Raw genomic sequence first — 23,804 nt, 5'->3', positions numbered from 1 at the left:
GAAAAACAACATGTTAGAGTTCCACCTCAACATCTCCTCTGGAGGGGGAAAAACAACATGTTAGAGTTCCACTTCAACATCTCCTCCAGAGGGGGAAAAGCAACATTATAGTTCCACTTCCAACCAGCTTGTTTCTAGTCTCTTCGAACTCCATGATACAGTATAATAAATGTATGTAATCATTATGAATGTGCTGTGTTACTTTACTCGCGATTCTTTGTGTTATTGAAGACTTCTGCAGAAGCTTTCTCTCTCTCCAGTCCGTCTAAACAACAGTAATTTGGTCGTTAATTTATCATCTTATTTGATGGATAGCCGACCTTCATAAGATACTTTGTATGTAATCAACAGGCCAAAGTGCCCTCCCTTATCAGTGTTATCATAGGCACTTGTCTGGGCTGTCATGAAAGAGCTAGGCTAGTTTGAGCTAGTTTGTTAAGAGTAGCCTACATCTGTTTATTTTTTTGTTTTTTTTAAGACTAGAATAGAAGTTCTTTCATAAAACTATCAGAATTCTGTTTCATGAATTCCCACATAGTATGCATTTTTCCACCCTGAGAATGGATGTATTTTGTTTCTATGGTGAAAGACCTGAGCTCTGCTCAGAATCTCAGCATAGCTGTCCCTGTGTGATTAATGTGCTGTTTCTGTATAGGACGGAAGTTTACTGCTTGCTTTGCAATTTTGATGTAATAGTTTTACTCTCGCAACCGTCTGGCTGCTGTAGTTCTAAACCCAGTCTAAACGTCTGGCTGCTGTAGTTCTAAACCCAGTCTAAACGACAACAAACAGCAGACACAGGAAACACTGCCAAGGGGGTGTAAAGAGCACCCGTGTGGGTGACCTGACAGTTTTAATTGGGGCAGATTAATTGTCCTAAGGCTGAGGCTATAGTTCAGTGATGATGTCATCAGTGATGATGTCATCAGTGTGAGGCTATATAAGTGAAGGGAGTATAAGTAGGTAGAATCGGGACGAACCAGACGGAGACGATGGCTTCCGCCCCTGGGCTGTGTGGGTGACCTGACGGAGCTGGATTTTTTAAATTAGGTGATTGCCCTAATTATGATGTCATAGAGCAGGCGAGGCCGCGACGTGATGTCATAAGAGCAGGTGAGCCCGCACAGCGGGCGAGCTGCAGGGCGGGCGAGGCTGGCATCTCGTGCGCATGTAATATAATATAATATAATATCAATATGGGATCTACACTATAGCACGGCCAATTTAATTATACCAGAAGTGAGAGACGAGTTAGCCTTCCACCTTATCTTCATATCCCTGCATCCAGTTTGTAAACCAAGGACATATTAGATGACATTGTCTAACCTGCAGCTCAATCTGAAAGGCCATGATGCTCCAGCTTATAGAGGGACGATATGCAGTGACACTATAAGAGCCTGATAGAAGCTAAGTCAGTTCTATAGGGAACAAATATTCATAAACTCTCAACATATTTTGGTGGTGCTGTTAACTAATGCCCGGCCTGTGACAGCTGAATCACGAGTTAAAATGCCTTGCTGTAAAAACAATGCAATTCGATAGAAATGATTAAACATTGGCGAATGTGACTGTATTTTGTAAGGACGGAAGTAATACAAAATCCTGGGAAATCCTTATTTTGCATCTACTGCAAACTTGACATTCTGGGAAAATGTTTGATTAGTTCCTTTAAAGGTGACATTTTGACAATGAAATATTGCCCCTCTGGCCTGCATCATTTTGTGTGAGCGATGAATGTGAATAGACGATCTATCCAGCAGTCACTTTATATGTGTAGCATTATTTTTTATGGACACCCACTCACAGTATTGAGCAGTACACTCCAGCATCCAGTCCATTAAGGGCCAGACACGGCTGCCTGCCCCTCTGTTTATATCAGAGGAATCTAATCACATTTTTACAGTGCGCCATCAAGTGTTAATGAAGTGAAGTTCTAGGCGCAATGGATTTATAGAAATTTAAACAGACTGATGAATCAATATATTTATTGCAATGCAAGTTTCGATAAATTAAATGTGTTGTAGTGCAGTGCCCATAGAGACTGGCAGTCTGATGCTATTATTATTCACCTTATTCTTTGCCCATACAAGGACACTTCTGCATGACGTCATTTTGTAATCGTCTTTCCGGTTTTAGACACGGAAGTAGATTACGCCTACCGTAGTCATTTTTAGACTTGTCAAAAAGCTGTTTTCAAGCCAAAAAAAAACTGTTTTAAAGTTTTAATATTTTTCGGGTGAGAACGTAACATATGTGACCAGTTTATCAGAATAACGCCTATTTGGAAATATTTAACGAGCAGCGAGGACCGGGAGCGCTGGCTGTGCTGACACCGGTCGGACTAGCTATCTGTCAAACCCTACTGTAGGCTACTGGCAGTGAGAAAACACTGTGGACGTGCTTTTGTAACTAACGTTAAATGCCGACCGGGTACAGCCATCGGCTCCTCGCAGCAGTAACGCTATGAACATGTAACTGAAGTTGGCCGCAGTTCATTCTGAATGTTGCCAAACTTCATTCATTATTATAGTGACGTTTTGTTTTGAAATTGGCCGCCAACTAGCGCTGAACCGGAAGAACAAATACAATTGCGTGTAACGCGGAAGAGAGAGAAAGTGGGCGTGGTGAATAAGGTGAATAGAATCAATCATTTACACCAGACAGTTAATCATTTGCATAATGTCATATTAGAGATCTTTTTTGGGTATTCACAAGTGGTCTTTAGCCATTTTACGAATACCAGTGAACTTGGTTGAAATAATATGATGATCTCATCTCACCAAAATTGACTTAAAAGGGACACTCAAAAAACAATGCTGATTTATGTTGCGCATAATCTCGCACATATCTGAAAAATGCAAACACTTTTGCAGACATTCATTTAGTTTGACAGTTATTGAGAGATGATTTGAATTCAGTTGTGCACCAGCGATGTCATTCAGCCACTTAATGAACCTGATGAAAATCACTGGTTGATTGAAACGTTGTTCCTTTTTATCAAATAAAGTCAAAAGAACGGAGTTCTGGTGCGCGGACCTACTTCCTTTAAATGCTCTACTTTTAACCCAGCACCCGTCGACGATGTGCGTATAGCCAAACTCTCTCTCCAATTCAGCCACTTAATGACATCCAGGGCCGGCGCCAGGATGAAATGACTGAGGGGGCGGTTATAACTGGGGAGGGGGCTGATTTTTTTTTTTTTTTTTTTTTTATATGATATTGTAAAACATAGGTTATATACCCGCTATGCCTATTTCTGGACTTTCTAACCATAATAACCTCTGAAAAGCGCAATAACAACACAAGAAAGACTATTCAAAATCTTTTTTTTTTTTACAAGTGAGGGGGCAGAAAATTTAACTGAGAAAGCAAAGCCCCCTTAGGCCCCCTCGTGGCGCCGGGCCTGATGACATCACCGGTCCACAACTTAACTCAAAGTAACTCTCAATCACTGTCAAACTAAATGAATGTCTGTAAAACTATTTAATGTTTTTCAAATATGTATGATTATTATGTGCAAAATGACTCAGCATTGAAAATCGCCGGAGTGGTCCTTTCACCCATTGATGCAGCATTTGCATGTATATCCCTGATTTGTGTGTGTATCCCTTTAAGACCGGTTCGCGGTCTTAAAGGGATACACACACAAATGTTGCATCAGGTATCAATGGGTTAAGCAGCTTATAGTTTTGCTGCTTGTTACTGTCAAAGCATAAACACAAACAAGAACGTGTTTGTAGCATAAGAGCTAACGTGTGTTCACATGAAGTGAGTGTGTTTGTAGCATAAGAGCTAACGTGTGTTCACATGAAGTGAGTGTGTTTGTAGCATAAGAGCTAACGTGTGTTCACATGAAGTGAGTGTGTTTAGCATAAGAGCTAACGTGTGACGTGTTTGTAGCATAAGAGCTAACGTGTGTTCACATGAAGTGAGTGTGTTTGTAGCATAAGAGCTAACGTGTGACGTGTTTGTAGCATAAGAGCTAACGTGTGTTCACATGAAGTGAGTGTGTTTGTAGCATAAGAGCTAACGTGTGACGTGTTTGTAGCATAAGAGCTAACGTGTGCCCACATGAAGTGAGTGTGTTTGTAGCATAAGAGCTAACGTGTGTTCACATGAAGTGAGTGTGTTTGTAGCATAAGAGCTAACGTGTGACGTGTTTGTAGCATAAGAGCTAACGTGTGCCCACATGAAGTGAGTGTGTTTGTAGCATAAGAGCTAACGTGTGACGTGTTTGTAGCATAAGAGCTAACGTGTGACGTGTTTGTATCATAAGAGCTAACGTGTGTTCACATGAAGTGAGTGTGTTTGTAGCATAAGAGCTAACGTGTGACATGTTTGTAGCATAAGAGCTAACGTGTGCCCACATGAAGTGAGTGTGTTTGTAGCATAAGAGCTAACGTGTGACGTGTTTGTAGCATAAGAGCTAATGTGTGTTCACATGAAGTGAGTGTGTTTGTAGCATAAGAGCTAACGTGTGACGTGTTTGTAGCATAAGAGCTAACGTGTGCCCACATGAAGTGAGTGTGTTTGTAGCATAAGAGCTAACGTGTGTTCACATGAAGTGAGTGTGTTTGTAGCATAAGAGCTAACGTGTGACGTGTTTGTAGCATAAGAGCTAACGTGTGCCCACATGAAGTGAGTGTGTTTGTAGCATAAGAGCTAACGTGTGTTCACATGAAGTGAGTGTGTTTGTAGCATAAGAGCTAACGTGTGACGTGTTTGTAGCATAAGAGCTAACGTGTGTTCACATGAAGTGAGTGTGTTTGTAGCATAAGAGCTAACGTGTGACGTGTTTGTAGCATAAGAGCTAACGTGTGCCCACATGAAGTGAGTGTGTGAGGATGGATGGAGAGAGAGGTTTTCATACGGACCTTCAGCCTCCACAATGTGAGTCATGTCCAGCCCCTGGTCCATCCTCAGCACCACCGCCCCGTACTCAAAGTCAAACGCATCACTGATGATCAACAACAACAACAACAAGGGAATTAGAACAACAGATCAACATGACAGGAAGCGCTGCTGTGTATTTTTTAATTATTGGATAAATGATTGTTATTATTAGTGATTATTATTATTATTGTGTGTGCGTGCGTGTGTGTGTGCGTGTGTGTGTGTGTGTGTGTGTGTGTGTGTGTGTGTGCATGCGTGCGTGTGTCTGTGTGTGCTTGTGATTTTGTACAACTATTAGTGAGAACAATTATTATTATTATTTTGCCTACTTGCATACTTTTTATTTTTTATTTTACCAGGGAAGTGAGGACATTTTGACGGGTCCTCTCTTTCTCACTCACTTCCAAAGGGCTGATTGAAGGTTAAGACTTCATTGGTTTTAAGGGTTATAGGGTAGAATTGGCAATTGGGTTTAGCTCAAGGTAAGGGTTAGGTTAGGTTGTGATGGTTAAGGTTAGGTTAGGGTAAGGGTTAGGTTAGGTTGTGATGGTTAAGGTTAGGTTAGGGTTAGGTTAGGTTGTGATGGTTAAGGTTAAGGTTAGGTTAGGTTGTGATGGTTAGGTTAGGGTAAGGGTTAGGTTAGGTTGTGATGGTTAGGTTAGGGTAAGGGTTAGGTTAGGTTGTGATGGTTAAGGTTAGGGTTAGGTTAGGTTGTGATGGTTAAGGTTAGGGTTAGGTTAGGTTGTGATGGTTAGGTTAGGGTAAGGGTTAGGTTAGGTTGTGATGGTTAGGTTAGGGTAAGGGTTAGGGAATGCATTATGTCAATGAATGTCCTCACTAGCACGTGTGTGTGCTCTGTGTGTGCGTGCATGTGTGTGTGTGTGCACGTGCGTGCATGTGTGTGTGTGTGTGTGTGTGTGCGCGTGCGTGCATGTGTGTGTGTACAGTATGTGTGTGAGAGAGAGACTTACTGCAGCACTCCCACGTAGCTCTTCACCGCCTCCGCGTTCGTCGTCCTCCAGTCTGTTTTGAAGCCGATCATGAAGGTGTTGGGCTTCAAACGACCCAGACCCGACGCCTGTAAGGATAAATAACGCACAGCGCTCATAACATCAAGATACAACGTCAAACCTAAACCAGGGCCAGCACCGACACCAGGCCTGTAAAACCTGCTGTCCTAATTAACCGGAGGAGAAAAGAATCTTCAGAAAGCCGCGGACGAGACGGCTGTGAAGCTGAAGCGTTAATCAGTGCTAGCTTTTAATCCACCATGCCGTTTGAAGTCAGCCGTCCTGACAATCAAGCACCACCTTATCTCCATAGTGTGATAGCCAGAGCCATAAGAGTGTTAACTCTCTGGTCACTTCCCCCACTGCCTGCTGCAGCCCAGAGCCATAAGAGTGTTAACTCTCTGGTCACTTCCCCCACTGCCTGCTCCAGCCCAGAGCCATAAGAGTGTTAACTCTCTGGTCACTTCCCCCACTGCCTGCTCCAGCCCAGAGTCATAACACAGCAATAGATACTCAGTGTTGGAAGGAAGGATAGGGTCAATAAAAATGCTTCCTGCAGTATTTAATAGCAATATTACACTTTGTTTTAAAACATGAGAGGGTTTTGACCGCAATGAACACCAGAATATAAACAATTTGTACTGTTTGTAGTGTTTTAATTGGCAAAGAAAATCCTACATTTAACACATCATATCCTATAAGTAAGTGAAGTTGTGAACAGAAATTGTGCTCACCCACAGCTATATGGCATTTTACGTGCGATCGCTCTGAATCTTTCAGGAAGTGTAAAGAATTTTTTAATTAGGTAATTAGTGCTGACTAAAATGGGCGTAGTGGCTAATTAGTGGCCAAAATGACTCAAGACAGGTTCAGCACCATGGAGAGCTCCAGAGGAGGAGGAGCCAACAGGTCAGCGGAGTTATAATTGAAGTGAACTATGAAAACCCTCTGAGAAAGAGAGAGAGGAGAGGCTGCATGCCAACTCTGTGAGCGAAGCCTGACTAAAGGTTCAGTCACACAGGGACTGGTACGGGCCTTTTTCACAGTAGGCATTTTGTGTCTAAAAGGCAGGAGGGTAACACAGGTGCACCAAAACATTCATTCGGGTTTCCAACTTCCAGTCCATTTAGGTGTTCCAGTGCTGGGGCACCAGTTGGTTGCACCTGTATTTACCCTGCCTTTTAGACACAAAATGGCGGCTGTGAAAAAAGGGCCCATTCTGCCAGTTGTGAACAGTTTCAGTAACATATCCCCCCCCTTTAAGACTATAAAGCAGTCTTTGGTCCGTTGTCATTTTACGTTTCTATCCATACACTAAAATTAGTATTTATAGTATTTATATTTTGAGTATTTATATTCTAGTTTTCATGTCCGTCAAGTGCTGAATAACCCCCATGTAAAAACGGAAGTGTTATTTTGCTTCCACTAGTGTATCTGGAATCAAATCAAATCACTTCCAAATAGTAGTATATCTCTAATCTTATCAAATATAATCATTTGTTTTTGTTCAGTGTAAGAAATGTTTGCTAACTCATGAGCATGCTAACCTGTAGCAGGGTCTCTGTTCCTCTCCTGAAGCTGTCACAGGCCACAGCGGCGTAGAAGGCCTTGCGTTTCTTCTTGTTGAGCCACAGCTGGTTCTTCTCCATGCCAGCGCTCATCTCCTGAAGGACCTCTGACCTCCGACCCTGTAGAGGTCACAACATGTCTGGGTCACCGTCTGTCAAAACAGCTATGTGTGTGACTGTGTGTGTGTGTGTGTGTGTGTGTGTGTTCGTGTGTGTGTGTGTGTGTGTGTGTGTGTGTGTGTGTGTGTTCATGTGCGCGCGTGTGTGTCTGTACTTGAGAGAGAGCGAGAGACCACCACCGCCACCACCTGTTTCATATTCAGAAGACATAATTGGCTCTAAACTAGCGTATCCAGACAGTTGAAATTTGAATAAAGATTTGGGGATCTTTGAGTATGACTACGAGTTGCTTTTGTAGTAACAATTTGTCCACGCTCTTGCATTTACAAATCACGGAGGTCAATAAAAGCTTACCACAAACACTTCCGCGGTGAGACAGAGGCCATAGTTCTTAGTGAAGGAGTGAGCCAGGTCGAGGAGAGCTGGTCTGCACCTTGCTGATCCGGTCAGTACCAGCACCTGAGGCCTGGACAAAGGAATCATATGTTACAACATAGAATTTTAGAATATACATATTTTGCATAGTATACTATCCTGTGAGACATGGCAAAAACCTCCATCTTAACAGATTATTTACTCTCATATTTAGCCTTAATATAATAAAAATATAATAATAATAATAATAATAATAAATCGGGATAAGGCAGATTAGGACACTACAAACAAGTCAAGTGAGATTATCCAACCTCATTGTCAGATTTTCTCACTCACATGAAAATGACAATTTTAGGACTCAACAATTAGTTGACTAAATGACAAAGATGGGTATTCTTCTGTTTTGTTTTGCTACCTGAAGTTCTTGACGTGCTCCTCGGTCCTGGACAGAGACAGAGTATTGTTGACTGAGCTCACAAACGTCACCGCCTGTGTGGACGAACCCCAGTTCACATCTAGAGAGGAACAAGTGAAACAGGTGAGTGCCACCTAGCGTTCAGGCGTATGTGTTTGTGCGTACACACGCACACAGCGGCACACACACACACACACACACACACACACAGCTCACCTGGCTTCTTGACCGTGACGTAGATGTAGAGGAGGATCTCGATGCCGTACGTGAGGAGAGCAGCCCACCAGTTGATAACAAACATGACGCCACAGCAGAGCAAAGCCCCCAACAGGGACAGCCACATGTTGTAGAATTTATAGGCTGGTCTCCATCCTGGGCAAAGCATCACAGAGAAACGACAAAATTAAATCAGTAACTTGTATCTTTCCCATGAAAATCAGTATTTTCTTTATGGAATTCTGATAGCAGAGTGATTGGCCATTCTGTCATGTTTCAAAAATATTCACTTCTACAAATTTCCTGAAAGAAGTGAAAGCTCATTGGAGGAATGATCTCACCCCACTGACACTTTAGTCACTTGTAGGATGGGTGTCTGTGCACCTGTGTCTGTGCACCCGAGGAGAGGACACCTACCTGTCTGTGCACCTGTGGAGAGGAGACCTACCTGTCTGTGCACCTGTGGAGAGGAGACCTACCTGGAGACTTGGCGTAGGAAGCATGGAAGCAGGAGAAGTTGATGAGAGCATACGACGCCAGGAAGAAGTTGGAGATGATTGGAGCGATGACGTTCAGATCACCTGCAGGGAAGTGTCAAACCAGGATCAGACTGGAAGATTTAGCAGAGATGCTTCCTTATACACAGCAGGAAATAATATCCACCATTTAGTTTGGTATTGAGTCGAAAAAATCTTATTCTTAAATCAAATGGGATATCTGCCAACTGGACAGCAGCAGAAGTTAATACAAGACTACAGCTTTGTTATGATAGATTCTTTTTTGCAGTGCAAAGAAACAGGCAGGCATTAAACTGACCGATGGCAATGAAGGCCACAGAAATGATGAAGGTGAGGACATAGCCGCGGATCGGCTCATTGTTCTTGCCATAACCCTTGGCAAAGAAGTGCAGGGCCGTGTAGATGTTGTCTTTGCACAGAGCCTGAGGAAACACAGAGCCGGAGAAGGATCAGTGCGAGCCTTCCTTAGCTGGTCTTCCGTCAGTGTAGCTCTCCTCTCTAGAGAAGGATCAGTGTGAGCCTTCCTTAGCTGGTCTTCCGTCAGTGTAGCTCTCCTCTCCAGACTATTTTCTTTGCAATCCATAAAAAAGTGTGTTCCACTGACCTGGAAGACTTTGGGAGCGCTGACGAGGGAGGCCAGCGCTGAGGAGAGGGTGGCGGAGAAGGTTCCAGCAATGATGAGGGGCCCCCATCCTGATACCATCGTCATCACCTGGACCAGAGATGAGGAGAGGAGAATTGTGTTAACAACACCAATGGGTGAGCCCTTTATTATGCGAGGGAGGAGATCAGTTATATAACAGTATCTCAGGCTCGGAACGCTGCGTACCTGGAAGTTGTTCATCAAGCCATATTCGCAAATCACACCTCCTGGCTCTGTGCAGGAGGAGAAGTTATAGCCCAGCTCACAAGCAGCTAACGCTGGACCTTCACACACATGGTCTGGGTTGATGGTGGAGTTGATGAAGCTTTGAGTGAAGTTTCCTGTGGCATCACGGACAACAGTGGCCGCTGACCAATAGGAGAGGAGAAGAGACAGTGCTTAGGAATGATTTCTGATATATTTAAGAACTGAATTTACAGATATACTGTATTCTCTCCTACTTGCATGTTATCAAGACAAATCAATGCGAACTTGCTAATGCTAACTGTGATCAATTGAGCAATAACTAAGGGAGGCGGGGCAGTCCTCTCTATAGGTTGAGGCCACGTCTCGTCATAGACGCTGGTTTAGCTGGCTCAGCCTGGCTGGGGGCGTGGTCAGGGTGGGGTAAAAACCCCCGTTCTATCCATTCAGCAAAGTTAGAATTTAGCTGATAGCCCAGCCCAGGCAGACACGATCGGGGATTTAACCACCGCAGTAAACGCACATCTGAGCAGACGTCTTGTGTTCTGCTCTAGAACCCCCAAACCTGTAGTTTAGAGCCGCAGCACCGTCTTTTGGTGAGTCAGCCCATGAGATATATGGGCGGTTTTACCCCACTCGCGCGCCAGCCGTTTAACATTTTGTGGGCGTTCCCAGACATGCCGACTGTCTCTATAGTGAGATACTGTGATTTATATAGAAAGTACAACTGTAAACACGTGACGGCTAAATGCTTAGAATAAGGTCCCTATTGTTGAATTGCATTGGATATTGTACCTACCGACACAGAGGCCCACAGCCAGGTAGGTCACACCGGTGATCAAGATGGCCAGCAAGGTGCCTTTAGGAATGGCTGCTTGGGGATCCTGCAAAACAACATACATCTGCATTAGAAGAAGCGCTCATATTCAAGATGAGGAAAAACAGGAAACCTTTATGGCAGGGCAGTCAGGAGGAAATAATATAATGTTCTTCTAAAAATGTAATTGCAAAATGTCAACTAATGTGGAAAAATAAAAGTCTGACACTGCGGGCCCCCCCTCGACCCTAATATATATATATATATATATATATATATATATATATATATATATATATATATACTGTATATATACCGTATATATATATATATATATATACTGTATATATATATATATATTAGGAAAGTTACCTTCAAGTCCCCAGAGATGTTGGCTCCAGCCAGAATACCAGTAGCAGCAGGGAAGAAGATGGAAAACGCAGAGAAAAATGACTCTCCAGCTCGAAAGTCCGGTGGAAAGTTCTCTAAAAATATTCCCACTGTGCAAAAGAGAAACAGGAGACAGAGGGAGAGAGAGAGAGAGTATTTAGGATGGAGGTGAATGTGTGTCAAATATGAATCATTTTTAAGTGACGTTGCTTTTCTGAAGATCGTCTCTGTTGTGTGTCCTCACAGTCGTAGTTGAAGAAGCCTTCCGTTTTCTTCTCCGTGGTCGCAGGAATGAACGTTCCCGCAAACACGTTCACGATGGCCGCCAGCAAGATGACGAGCAAGATAATCTGCGCCTGTGTGGGGAACAGATGGTAATCTTGTCTCACAGTCAGGGAATATTGCAAAAAGAAATCTGATAACAAATTCCTTACCAAGAACATTCTTCGCCAATGTGTTTGTAAAGGTGTCGACTAAGATAGATCAAAAGGTGCTTTTTCAACTCCCATAGGAAAACCTGTGACAGCTGCTGAAAGTTTAAATTATACAGGGGAAATTGAAAATGTTTAATTCTGCCTGAAGCAGCTCGTGAGGGAGGGGAGGGGCCAAACTAGGGGCGTTTCCATGATTCTGAATCGATTGCAAGCGTTTGTCTTGCGCCAAAACCACTCCTTGTCGAGAAAACGGCCTTGGTTTGGCCTACAATGCTGCACAGTACATGGTCTCTGGGACTTTTTGGCTCAAGGAATTCAGAATGTATGTTGTTTTGATTATTTAACCTATTTTTGACCTTCAAAGACATCCGATTTTCAGCCCCGGAAGGTCAATTTTTCAAAGTCGTTGTGGAGCCTTTGTATTAGGCTCTAATGAAAGCTCTGCTGATGCCGAGTTGCGTCATAAACAGTCACACCATGTAAGTAAGTACACAGAGGTCATGTTTGTAGTTCACGAGGAAAAAACCTTCGCTCTCTATGGTCACTAATTTCTCCTCTATGGTCACACTTCAATTGAATTCATTCAGAAACGTGTGAGCATAGAGAGAAATTAGTGACCATGAATCACAAACATTGATTTTATTTTATTTTTGACCTCTGAGATGACCTCTGTGTACTTATATATAGTTTTACTATTTATAACTCAACTCAGCATCAGCAGAGCAGAGCAGAATATAAAGGCTCTCTACGACGACTTTGACAAATTGACATTGCGGAGCTGAAAATCGGATTTGAATGTTCCGGGCAGCAGCTGTCACGGGTTCTCCGAGGGGAGTTGGAAAAAAACAAACACTTTTTGATACGTCTCATTAGACACCTTTACAAACACATTGGTGAAGAAATGTCTTGGTAAGGAGTTTATTCCCAGATCGGACAGATATCTGATAATATCCCCTGACTATCACAGTGGATGAAAGTTAGGGTCAGAGGTTTGACCTCGACAGGCTCTCTGAATAGTGAACCTGCAGCATCGTGCACCAGGCTCTCTGAATAGTGAACATGCAGCATCGTGCACCAGGCTCTCTGAATAGTGAACATGCAGCATCGTGCACCAGGCTCTCTGAATAGTGAACATGCAGCATCGTGCACCAGGCTCTCTGAATAGTGAACATGCAGCATCGTGCACCAGGCTCTCTGAATAGTGAACATGCAGCATCGTGCACCAGGCTCTCTGAATAGTGAACCTGCAGCATCGTGCACCAGGCTCTCTGAATAGTGAACATGTAGCATCGTGCACCAGGCTCTCTGAATAGTGAACATGCAGCATCGTGCACCAGGCACTCTGAATAGTGAACATGCAGCATCGTGCACCAGGCTCTCTGAATAGTGAACATGCAGCATCATGCACCAGGCTCTCTGAATAGTGAACCTGCAGCATCGTGCACCAGGCTCTCTAAATAGTGAACATGTAGCATCGTGCACCAGGCTCTCTGAATAGTGAACATGCAGCATCGTGCACCAGGCTCTCTGAATAGTGAACATGCAGCATCGTGCACCAGGCTCTCTGAATAGTGAACATGCAGCATCATGCACCAGGCTCTCTGAATAGTGAACCTGCAGCATCGTGCACCAGGCTCTCTGAATAGTGAACATGCAGCATCATGCACCAGGCTCTCTGAATAGTGAACATGCAGCATCGTGCACCAGGCTCTCTGAATAGTGAACATGCAGCATCGTGCACCAGGCTCTCTGAATAGTGAACATGCAGCATCGTGCACCAGGCTCTCTGAATAGTGAACATGCAGCATCGTGCACCAGGCTCTCTGAATAGTGAACCTGCAGCATCGTGCACCAGGCTCTCTGAATAGTGAACATGTAGCATCGTGCACCAGGCTCTCTGAATAGTGAACATGCAGCATCGTGCACCAGGCACTCTGAATAGTGAACATGCAGCATCGTGCACCAGGCTCTCTGAATAGTGAACATGCAGCATCATGCACCAGGCTCTCTGAATAGTGAACATGCAGCATCGTGCACCAGGCTCTCTGAATAGTGAACATGCAGCATCATGCACCAGGCTCTCTGAATAGTGAACATGCAGCATCGTGCACCAGGCTCTCTGAATAGTGAACATACAGCATCGTGCACCAGGCTCTCTGAATAGTGAACCTGCAGCATCGTGCACCAGGCTCTCTGAATAGTGAACATGCAGCATCGTGCACCAGGCTCTCTGAATAGTGAACCTGCAGCATCGTGCAACAGGCTCTCTGAATAGTGAACATGCAGCATCGTGCAACAGGCTCTCTGAATAGTGAACCTGCAGCATCGTGCACCAGGCTCTCTTAATAGTGAACCTGCAGCATCGTGCACCAGGCTCTCTTAATAGTGAACCTGCAGCATCGTGCACCAGGCTCTCTGAATAGTGAACATGCAGCATCGTGCACCAGGCTCTCTGAATAGTGAACATGCAGCATCGTGCATCAGGCTCTCTGAATAATGAACCTGCAGCATCGTGCACCAGGCTCTCTGAATAGTGAACATGCAGCATCGTGCACCAGGCTCTCTGAATAGTGAACATGCAGCATCGTGCACCAGGCTCTCTGAATAGTGAACATGCAGCATCGTGCATCAGGCTCTCTGAATAGTGAACCTGCAGCATCGTGCACCAGGCTCTCTTAATAGTGAACCTGCAGCATCGTGCACCAGGCTCTCTGAATAGTGAACCTGCAGCATCGTGCACCAGGCTCTCTGAATAGTGAACATGTAGCATCGTGCACCAGGCTCTCTGAATAGTGAACCTGCAGCATCGTGCACCAGGCTCTCTGAATAGTGAACCTGCAGCATCGTGCACCAGGCTCTCTTAATAGTGAACCTGCAGCATCGTGCACCAGGCTCTCTGAATAGTGAACCTGCAGCATCGTGCACCAGGCTCTCTGAATAGTGAACATGTAGCATCGTGCACCAGGCTCTCTGAATAGTGAACATGTCTCACCTTGGCCTCCCATTCCATTCCAGCAACTGATATGCCCAACAGCAGCACCACAGTGATGCAGCCAATGATCCTGATGTCATTTAATTCATCCACCATGACGATATTATTGTCCTGCCAGGGATAGAGACAAGGTTAGTGGGAGTAAAATACTTCAATAAAAGTCAAGGTTTTAGAATGAGCAGTAGAATCTACTTGATCTACAATGTAGATGTTCTAGTGGCACTAGCCCGTATACTGTTGGGGAGTTTAAACTCGAACAATGCAACATCTTTTATGAGCTTATGGTATGGTTTGAATCTGAAACCTTATTCTGCAAAAGATGTACGTACACATAACTGCTGAACTGTAGTGGAGTAAATGTCTCACAATCTAAAGTGGAATTACTTTTTTTAAATCATATTTTTGTGTGCAGCATGCAGGACACAACCCTTAATCCGGCTTCCCACCCGCAGACACGGCCAATTGTGCTTGTATGGACTAAGCCGGAGGTAACACGGGGGCTCGAACCTGCAACCCTCGTGTTGGTAGGCAGGGAATCTACCGCTGCACTACCCGGACGCCCTCAAGTGGACTTACTCAAGTAAAGTACCAGTACCTCAAATTCGTGCTTAAACATAATATGAGTTAAAGTACTTATAGTTATTTTCCACCTCTAGTACAGTCAGAGTTTTGGGAATGGGATGTCTTGTGGGTTCCTGCATTCTATGATCAGTAAAAGCTCACGTACGACGAGTAAGTCCACCATGGTCTCTGCAAAGCCCACCACATACATGGCTACAGCCACGGCGTTGGCAAAGGCAAAGATCAGACCGATGGAGCCGCCAAACTCGGGGCCCAAACTGCGAGATATCATGTAGTAAGCCCCTCCTGAAATGACACAAGTGCGTGCACGCAGACACACGCACGCACGCACGCGGGCACGCACACACACACACACACGCACACGCACACACACACACACACGGTATGATATAATAAGGTTATATCGTTATAGTGGATCAATTTCAAACAATCCCTAAATTCTAAAGCATAAATAAAGTTGGAAATAAGGTCCAGTTTGTAAAAAAAAAAAAAAAAATATCCTTTAAAGAATGTAAAATATAGAATTGTTTTGCATACTGTATCTTCCATTTGTGCTATTTGATCGTTTTATGTCTTTACTATTATTCCAAAATGTAAAAAAGATAAACAAAGGCCAAAAAAAAAAGGAAAAAAGTGTGTCCAAACGTTTGATTGACTGGTAGTGTGTGTTAGTGTCCTCTAGAGAGAGAGTGGCGTCAGCGGAGGACCAAAATGCGTGACTCATTAGCCAATGAAAAGCCAGGAAAGGGTCTTGCGCTACTTTTGCATGCTAAAATAAAGCTGATAATGTACAATTTGATTCAAGGAAAAAAAAAAGTTCAAAGTACAACACAAACTGTCCATTTTGCTGCAACTCGACAGTGCTGCTTAATCCAGGACCTTACTTCCTGGAACTCTTGAGAGTAAAAAACGGGTCCATTGGAGTGAATGGAGATGTCGCAACTCTTCTTACACGGCTCTGGTGTGTGTGCGTGCGTGTGTCTGTGTGTGTGTGTGTGAGTAGATGTGTGTGTGCGTGCGTGCGTGTGTCTGTATGTGTGTGTGTGTGTGAGTAGATGTGTGTGTGTGTGTGTGTGTGTGTGTGTGTGTGTGTGTGCGTGCGTGTGTCTGTTTGTGTGTGTGAGTAGATGTGTGTGTGCGTGCGTGCGTGCGTGTGTGAAGTGAACCATGATGCGGTGTAGGTGGACACAGCCGTCTTACCTCCTCTGACGACTCCATTAGTGCAGATGGCTGACATGGACAGCCCCGTGATCGTGGTGACCACACAGCTGAGGGCAATGACCACCATTCCCAGACCTGCAATACACAACATTGACCACCAGCTCAAAATATTTTCCTTTTCCATTTGCAAGTGAAGTATCTGCACTGCACCCGAGCCACTAGGTGTTTAACCTCGCGTCACCAGGGCCTCCGTTCACAAGTGATTTTGTCACCCTGCCTGCTTCCTGTCTAGAGCCCGCCCTAGACAGGAAGTAACAGCGGAAATAGCTTGTTAACTTGACAATCAGACACAACGAATCAGAAAATAAAACGGCAAACAACAAAACAAAAGATGAACGTACCGAACAAAGTTTTTGAAGAAGTTCTTGTAGAAACATCGCGGATTCACAATATCACATCTTTTAAGTCAATACAGAAGCTTTACTTTTCTAACTAATGGCCAGTTGATGGAATAGTTATAACGCTAGTTGTCTGTCCGCTGTTATCGATAATGGAGGATCAAGTAGCCTACAACAGTTGAAGCATCTCTGCTGCCTGTGCTGGGAAAGTCATGGACATTGATCATAGATTGCAACTAGGTGTTAGATTTGACAGCTCAGTCGAGTAGTCATTGGCCGCGCAGTTAGCGGGTATATAACCTATGTTTTACGATATAAAAATATCATATATAAAAAAAAAAAAAAAAAAAAATCTAAGTCATTTCATCCTGCCGCGCACTCTAAAACATTCTGGTTGTGAAATAAAAGCCCTCCTCCCCAGAGAGTCACCTCTCAAACACCTTGAGAATAAACACGGAGCAGCAGCCTGCTGGACCAGGCTGGTTTACCTGTCGCCTGTCGCCTGGGGCTGTCTCTGCTTCTCCAAATCATTTAGTTACGCTCCGTGAGCAAAAGCTGCTGCAGGTCGATATATAGGTTCTTAAGCAATGAATGAACACATCATGAAGACACACACACGCACGCACGCATTCACACGCACACACACACACACACACTCTCACACACACACACACACACACACACACACACTCTTTGTGGAGGTTTGGCTCTCTGAGTCGGTGATTTCATTACAGTAGTTCAGTTGAATCTGCCCAAAGTAAATCACTCTGCTGATGAGTGGAGGATATAATCCAGTCCAGCTCAGATGTGTCACAAACCAAACAGGACTTAGAGGAAGCTTACAATATATTTACAGTATATATAGCCTATATATTTTACATCTATATTTTTGGCACGGTCTGATTGGTTAGGCCCCATGTTTGTCATAATGTTTGAACGGATGATTGGCTGAGGCCTAATTTGAGGGCGGGCCGACCTAGCACTCAGGGGTCATATATATAGAGTACCGCAGGGATGACATATTTTTGTAGGCGTATATACCCAGAAATGGCCGCCATAAGTGACCTAACCACTATAGCTGGGGCACCATGACAGCATAGGCTATATTGTCAGCAGCTTTCAAGGCATGTTCACACCAAACATCAGACTTAACCGCGGTGTGCATGGTCGGTGCCAGACAGTATCTGCAACTACTGATCTCCTGGGAGCAGGATCAGTGTCTCGAGGTCACACAGAATTGTGTGAGGAGAAAAACAAACCTCCAGTGAGGGAGGGCAGTGTTGATGAGAGAGGGGTCAGGTCAGAGGTCAGAGGAGAATGGCCAGACTGGTTGGAGCTGACAGTAACTCAGATAACCCCTTCACAACTGCGCTGAGCAGAACAGCATCTCAGAATATGCAACACATGGAACCCGGCTGAGGTCGATGTCACTTTGGTAGCACTCAGGTACACTGCTGAAAGATGATACCTGCCCAGTATTAGCAAGGTGAAAGGGCTCAGTGAGTGTATAGTGACTGTCTTTTGGATCTTTGAGTACTATATACGTGAATTTATCATTATGTGTTGTATGTCTGTGATATGCAAAAGGTATATTTTCACATACTAATTGTTGTCATCTGTACCATTAAACTAAAAGAGATCCAAATAATAAAAAAACAAATATGTAGGCCTCAGGTGGCCTGGATAGAGTGATATGGTTTTGCTGATGGAGAGGGGAGATTGAATGTGCTTATGGTGCGTTCCTTTATCGCAAAATAACTGGGATGTTGAGGCTAAATGACGTCACATCCGTTTTGTTAGCGTTCCATTTGCAGAAAAGTTGAGCTGGGAAGTTCACTGTTCATTGGTCAGATCCAGTCCCTAGCCAGGCTAGCCATTGTTAGCAATAACAGTTGATAACATGGCATTTCGCGGCATTTTGCGCATACAAACACTGCAGCCTCATGTCCACACAGATAGATGTTATGCAGTGCTGTGTGTACAGCTGATTGAATGAAACGCAAACAAAACAGAAGTGCTAAACAACATTACTACGATTATAACGACTGTTGTTGCGCGGCGCAGCCATCTTGGATTTTTGAGGTCGGGGCTGCTGAGGCTCCTACGAGTTTTGGAATGGGAAATACCAGCTCTGATGACGTCACCGTCCCAGCTCATGACCTTTGAAGTCGTAAGATTACCAATTCCCAGTTATAAAGGAATGCACGATTATGGTTAGGGTGAATAGGCCCCTGTCCCTCCCGACCCAGCCAACATGTACAGCTGTCTCACTCACCCCAGCCAGCCTGTCCAAACACCCAGGACAGACCTCCCGACCCAGCCAACATGTACAGCTGTGTCACTCACCCCAGCCAGCCTGTCCAAACACCCAGGACAGACCTCCCGACCCAGCCAACATGTACAGCTGTGTCACTCACCCGAGCCAGCCTGTCCAAACACCCAGGACAGACCTCCCGACCCAGCCAACATGTACAGCTGTGTCACTCACCCCAGCCAGCCTGTCCAAACACCCAGGACAGACGGATGAACAACATGACCCCCCAGATGTTCAGCATGCATCTCACCTGTGGAAGACAGCAAACAGGCACAGAGCTCAGTCTTCAGTTCAGGGTCATGGTTCATTATCGTTTCATATGAGGGTTAGGAACAGTGGTCGCATTAACCGAATATTTGTCTTGTAAAGGTAATAATAATAATAATAATAATAATAATAATAATAATAATACAATGATAATAATAATAATAATAATACAATAATAATAATATGAATAATAATAATATGAATAATAATAATTACAACAATAATGATGATGATGATAATAGTAACAACAATAATAATAACAACAACAACAATAATAATAATGTATTTTACATTTTTTGTAAACAATGACAGAAAAGTCTGAAGGCTGTCTGTCACTTTAATAATAATAGGTTATGACAGAATTGTTTACGAGCCTGTCTGTCAAGATGACAGGCAGGGAGAAGGTCTAGCTCTAGCGCAACGACCTCTGGATAGGAGAGGGAGTTATGTTGATGGAATGCAGCATCTTTGGATAGCAGATGGTGATCTAACTCTGGACTACAGTGTCAACGTAGCTTATCTGAATAGTTTGTCATATTGGGATAAATAAGGGACAAATAGAGGCACTTAGAGTGACCGAACAGCACCGGTGCCAGCAGAAATGATTAGCCAGCACGGCTACTGTGTCACTGTCAAGCAAATGGAAAGTAGCCTATATAGAGAGGCCAAAGTGGAACGTCACTTCCTGCTTCAGCACTGTACCAGAGATTTTCATCCGCCATTTATTTTCCCATAGACATTTGGTAAAATGCGTATAAAATAGTTGTACTTGTTCAAACCAAATGGTTCAGATATATTTAGAAACAGGAGAGATCACATAACATTTCACTTGGACCAAAACTTTAAAAAACTACATTGAAAAAATATTTTCTTTAAATCCGCATTTTTTTTTTAAATGTTTTGGTCTGAGTGAAATGTTATGCGGTCTCTCCTGTTTCTAAATATAGCTGAACCGTTTGGTTTGAACAAGTAAAACTATTTTTATACGCATTTCACGAAATGTCAATGGGAAAATAAACTGCGGAAGAAAATCTCTGGTATACAGTGCTGAAGCAGGAAGTGACGTTCACTTTGCCTCTCTATTACTCCCAGGCTCTGCTCTTGTAAGTCCCCGTTGGTCATGCTGTGTTAATGCAGGTCGTGCAGAGCCTCCTCGGGTCCGGGGGCACAGTTACCCAGAGAGACCCGCTCCTATAAAAGCAGGGGGGAGTCCCCCATGACTCACCAGGACCCCCTTTATCCAGCCAAACTTGACCACTCCTTTGTTGGGGTCAGTGGGGAGGGCAGACTCCAGGTCGTCAGAGGGGGTCCCCGCGCTCCCCTCCCCGTCCTCATCCTCCACCGTGTCTGGCACTGAAATCCCTCCATTGTGCTGGAGAGAAGCAGAGGCAGATACACAAGCAACAAAACCATATAAATGTGTCTTGATAGAGGATCAGATAGGATATCCATTTATCAGCAGCATACACACATCAACATACATGTCATGATCATACAAAAAGAGGGTTAACACGGCTAGATCAGGGCTATTATGTGGACATTGTTGTTGGGGGGGGGGGGGTGGGGGGCAGAGCGAAGTGATTTATGTCCTGAAACTGTCACGAGCAGTTACAGAGTGTCCTTGCATGTGGAGTGTGTGTGTGTGTGTGTGTGTGTGTGCGTGCGTGTGTGTGTGTGTGTGTGTGTGCGTGTGTGTGTGTGTGTGTGTGTGTGTGTGTGTGTGTGCGCATGTGTGTGCGTGTGCATGTGCATGTGGAGTGTGTGTGCGCGCGTGTGTGCGTGTGCGTGCGTGCGTGTGTGTGCGTGTGTGTGTGTGTGTGTGCGTGTGTGTTTCTCCCTCTGCGATGCACAGGAGAGAGTTGGGGATGGAGGAGGAGATGAGCCCCGTGTGCTTTGATTCTGATGGAGATTGATAAAATGTTGGTGCAGCCGTTACTACGCCGAGTGCCTGAGTGTCCTTGAAGACGACACTCTCTCTGAGGGGGGAAGAGACAAATGGGAGAGAACAAGACAAACCTCATTTTGATACTTTTACGAAGATGAATATTGACCGTTAAATGAGTCTCAGTGGACGCCTGTGCGTCTGATTTAGTGCAGCCTCTCACTCCAGTTGTATCTCATCTCCTTTTAGGCCGTTTAGTGCTACTTGTTGGAGTTTGTGATTCGAGCAGATCATTCGCTCACGCACATCTTAGACCAGTGGTTCTCAAATGGGGGGTTCGGGGACCCCCAGGGGTCCCCTGGCACTTTTACTTTTCTGCATATATCGGCCATAACAGCAATGTTAATATCGGTTATCGGTATCGGGCAGAATTGTCATATCGGTCCAGTTGCTATGTGTCTTAAAGGTGAGATATATATTTATATATATTTTTTTTTACTGCAGTTCAGAAGCTCTATAATATGTTTTTCGTTCAGTCGGGTCTCGTCTAGTTCAACCTATAAATCACACATGACCTCTAACCTCATCTCTTTTGCAACACACAGCCGTATAAAGGCCTAATAAAAACGCACTAAAACTCTCAAGTGTGTCAAGGGCATTGATTGCTGTTTATTCTTAACACTTCTTTACGGCGTCTTTTCTACTTTTACAAGTATTTAGGTGAACTGTGATTACGGCTGAATGGCGGCGGATGAAAGTGATGATAACATGTTGAAGGATGTATGAAGGATTAAATATAGCCTCTATACTATAAAACACCTCATTTCCCTCGTTTTGACTCTCTCGTCATCTTTAACCTCAGTGAAGTAAGTGTGCAGCTCAAGGCCGGGCGAGTCTGTTAGAACAAAGATGGCTGTTATAGAATCAATGAGCTGGATCTGAGAGGCAGGAAGAAAAACAGGTGTGAACCGCTTTGTGAAGGAGGTGAGGCGAAGGACACACGGGTAGAAGAACAGGGATGCAGACAGACACTGTGTTACAGGGAGAGCATGGAGTTGGAGTTAGTGAACTATATAGTTTCACACCATTTTGCAGCTTGCTGATAGTTCAGCTACATTTGGATTTGCATAGTGAGTGATGAACTAAAATACTTTTTGTGCATGGCATTTTTTAACTACTAAAACTTAAAACAATTTCAAGCCATAAAAAGCTGACATTCCCTGCACTTTCCAATGAATAGTGAGGTATTGTATTTTTTTGTTTTATGTATGACCTATGGACAAGTGGGGACTCTTTTTTTTGCAATAAACTCAATCGCATTTTTATTTTGCTGGCATGTTACTTTTTGTATTATATTTTGTTATCATTTCGAAACACATGGTCCCCCCCCTCCCCCACAAAGTATTTTTAACTTCTTTTTCGTAGTTAACCAAATTAGATTTCTCCCTAGGGTATAGCTTTGCTGTCGTTCAACTTCTTCCAATGTGAAGTATAGCTTGCTTCAAAGTAGCTTCCCCAGCACTGGCCACGAGTGACGAGGATCTGCATCCAACAATGCATCAACAACCCTGCAGGAATCAAGCGCTCGGGTCTACTCACATTCACTCACACACTCACACACACTCACCTTCTGGTTCTGGAACACGTTGTGGAGCTCCTGGAGGGACGGCCGGACGGCCCGGTGACCGCTCACGCTGCCCGCGTTGCGGTAGAAGTCAATGTTGGGCACTCGGTCCAGGGTGTCGTGGCCAAAGGCGCTGACCACCGAGGGCCGGACCGTCCGGTGGTCCCCGTTGGACAGGCCGTTGCTGTTGGTCCCTGAGAAGGAGGTCTCGTCGAAGAGATGGGGGTCGTCCCCGGCCCTGTCGTAGGCCGCGTTCTCCATCAGCAAAGCAAGTTCTCAGATCCACTCGGTACAGGGTATAGAGCAGCACCTCCAGTCATCCAACAACGTTTTCAAAGAGCAGACCTCTGCGTGGTACGGTTATCCTTATTTATTGATACCTATATAGACTTGTGTATCTCCTACTACACAGAAGCTACGCGTGTTGCGTGTAGGCTCAGTTTGCCTCTGAAGGCCCACCTTTATACTCTGCTTATTATGGTTGTGTATTGGCAGGCAGCTATTGGCTAACTCTCTGGATCAACCCTCGGAACGCTGGACGAGGGGTGTCAGATATGTCCTTGCTCCATCCTCGGGAACACAAAAGGCATTTGCTTAACGATTAACCGAGTCATAAACGCCAGAGGAGAGATAAAGGCCTTCATTGCTTTAGGAGAATTGATTACTAATATTGTTGTCTGAAGTGCACATGTTGTTCTGCGCCGGCACTTTATGGACGTGGATTTCCTCAGACCCTCGGAGATGAATCATCAGGGGAAAAAGCCACATGGAAGTGTGGAAAACTCACAATGAGCATGCAGGAAAATTCCCAAGGTCACAGACTCTCTTAATGATATGCTACGACTGCGGCGGAAACAAAAAGACGTGGTCAATAAGGGGTGATCGTTATGGACTATACAGTAAAAAACACATTTCATAACAGACATCATCGATAGAACACCGAGAAGACGGAAATCGTCGTGTCACAATAGTACACTGACC

General features: G+C 44.4%; 1 protein-coding gene across 1 annotated transcript in view; it reads right to left on the bottom strand.

Moving 5' to 3' along the window:
- The window catches only part of slc12a1 (solute carrier family 12 member 1), a gene marked incomplete at both ends in the record, with an annotated part of 28,720 nt that extends 5,636 nt beyond the window's left edge, over positions 1 to 23,084 (bottom strand). The window contains 19 exons of the mRNA XM_083652555.1: positions 4,875 to 4,957; positions 5,865 to 5,971; positions 7,451 to 7,591; positions 7,946 to 8,057; positions 8,382 to 8,481; positions 8,598 to 8,753; positions 9,077 to 9,178; positions 9,414 to 9,537; positions 9,720 to 9,827; positions 9,945 to 10,126; positions 10,762 to 10,846; positions 11,152 to 11,279; positions 11,414 to 11,525; positions 14,596 to 14,706; positions 15,323 to 15,462; positions 16,378 to 16,473; positions 19,225 to 19,300; positions 20,543 to 20,689; positions 22,836 to 23,084. Of these exons, the coding sequence (XP_083508681.1) occupies positions 4,875 to 4,957; positions 5,865 to 5,971; positions 7,451 to 7,591; positions 7,946 to 8,057; positions 8,382 to 8,481; positions 8,598 to 8,753; positions 9,077 to 9,178; positions 9,414 to 9,537; positions 9,720 to 9,827; positions 9,945 to 10,126; positions 10,762 to 10,846; positions 11,152 to 11,279; positions 11,414 to 11,525; positions 14,596 to 14,706; positions 15,323 to 15,462; positions 16,378 to 16,473; positions 19,225 to 19,300; positions 20,543 to 20,689; positions 22,836 to 23,084 (2,359 nt within the window). The remainder of the gene's footprint in view (positions 1 to 4,874; positions 4,958 to 5,864; positions 5,972 to 7,450; positions 7,592 to 7,945; positions 8,058 to 8,381; positions 8,482 to 8,597; positions 8,754 to 9,076; positions 9,179 to 9,413; positions 9,538 to 9,719; positions 9,828 to 9,944; positions 10,127 to 10,761; positions 10,847 to 11,151; positions 11,280 to 11,413; positions 11,526 to 14,595; positions 14,707 to 15,322; positions 15,463 to 16,377; positions 16,474 to 19,224; positions 19,301 to 20,542; positions 20,690 to 22,835) is intronic.
- Between the last annotated feature and the right edge of the window lie 720 nt (positions 23,085 to 23,804).

Source organism: Poromitra crassiceps (assembly GCF_964638095.1).
Source record: "Poromitra crassiceps genome assembly, chromosome: 16".
In the NCBI taxonomy this organism is placed as follows: Eukaryota; Metazoa; Chordata; class Actinopteri; order Beryciformes; family Melamphaidae; genus Poromitra; species Poromitra crassiceps.
The sequence above is the reverse complement of the archived record's forward strand: the minus strand, read 5'-3'. Positions and strand labels throughout refer to the sequence as shown.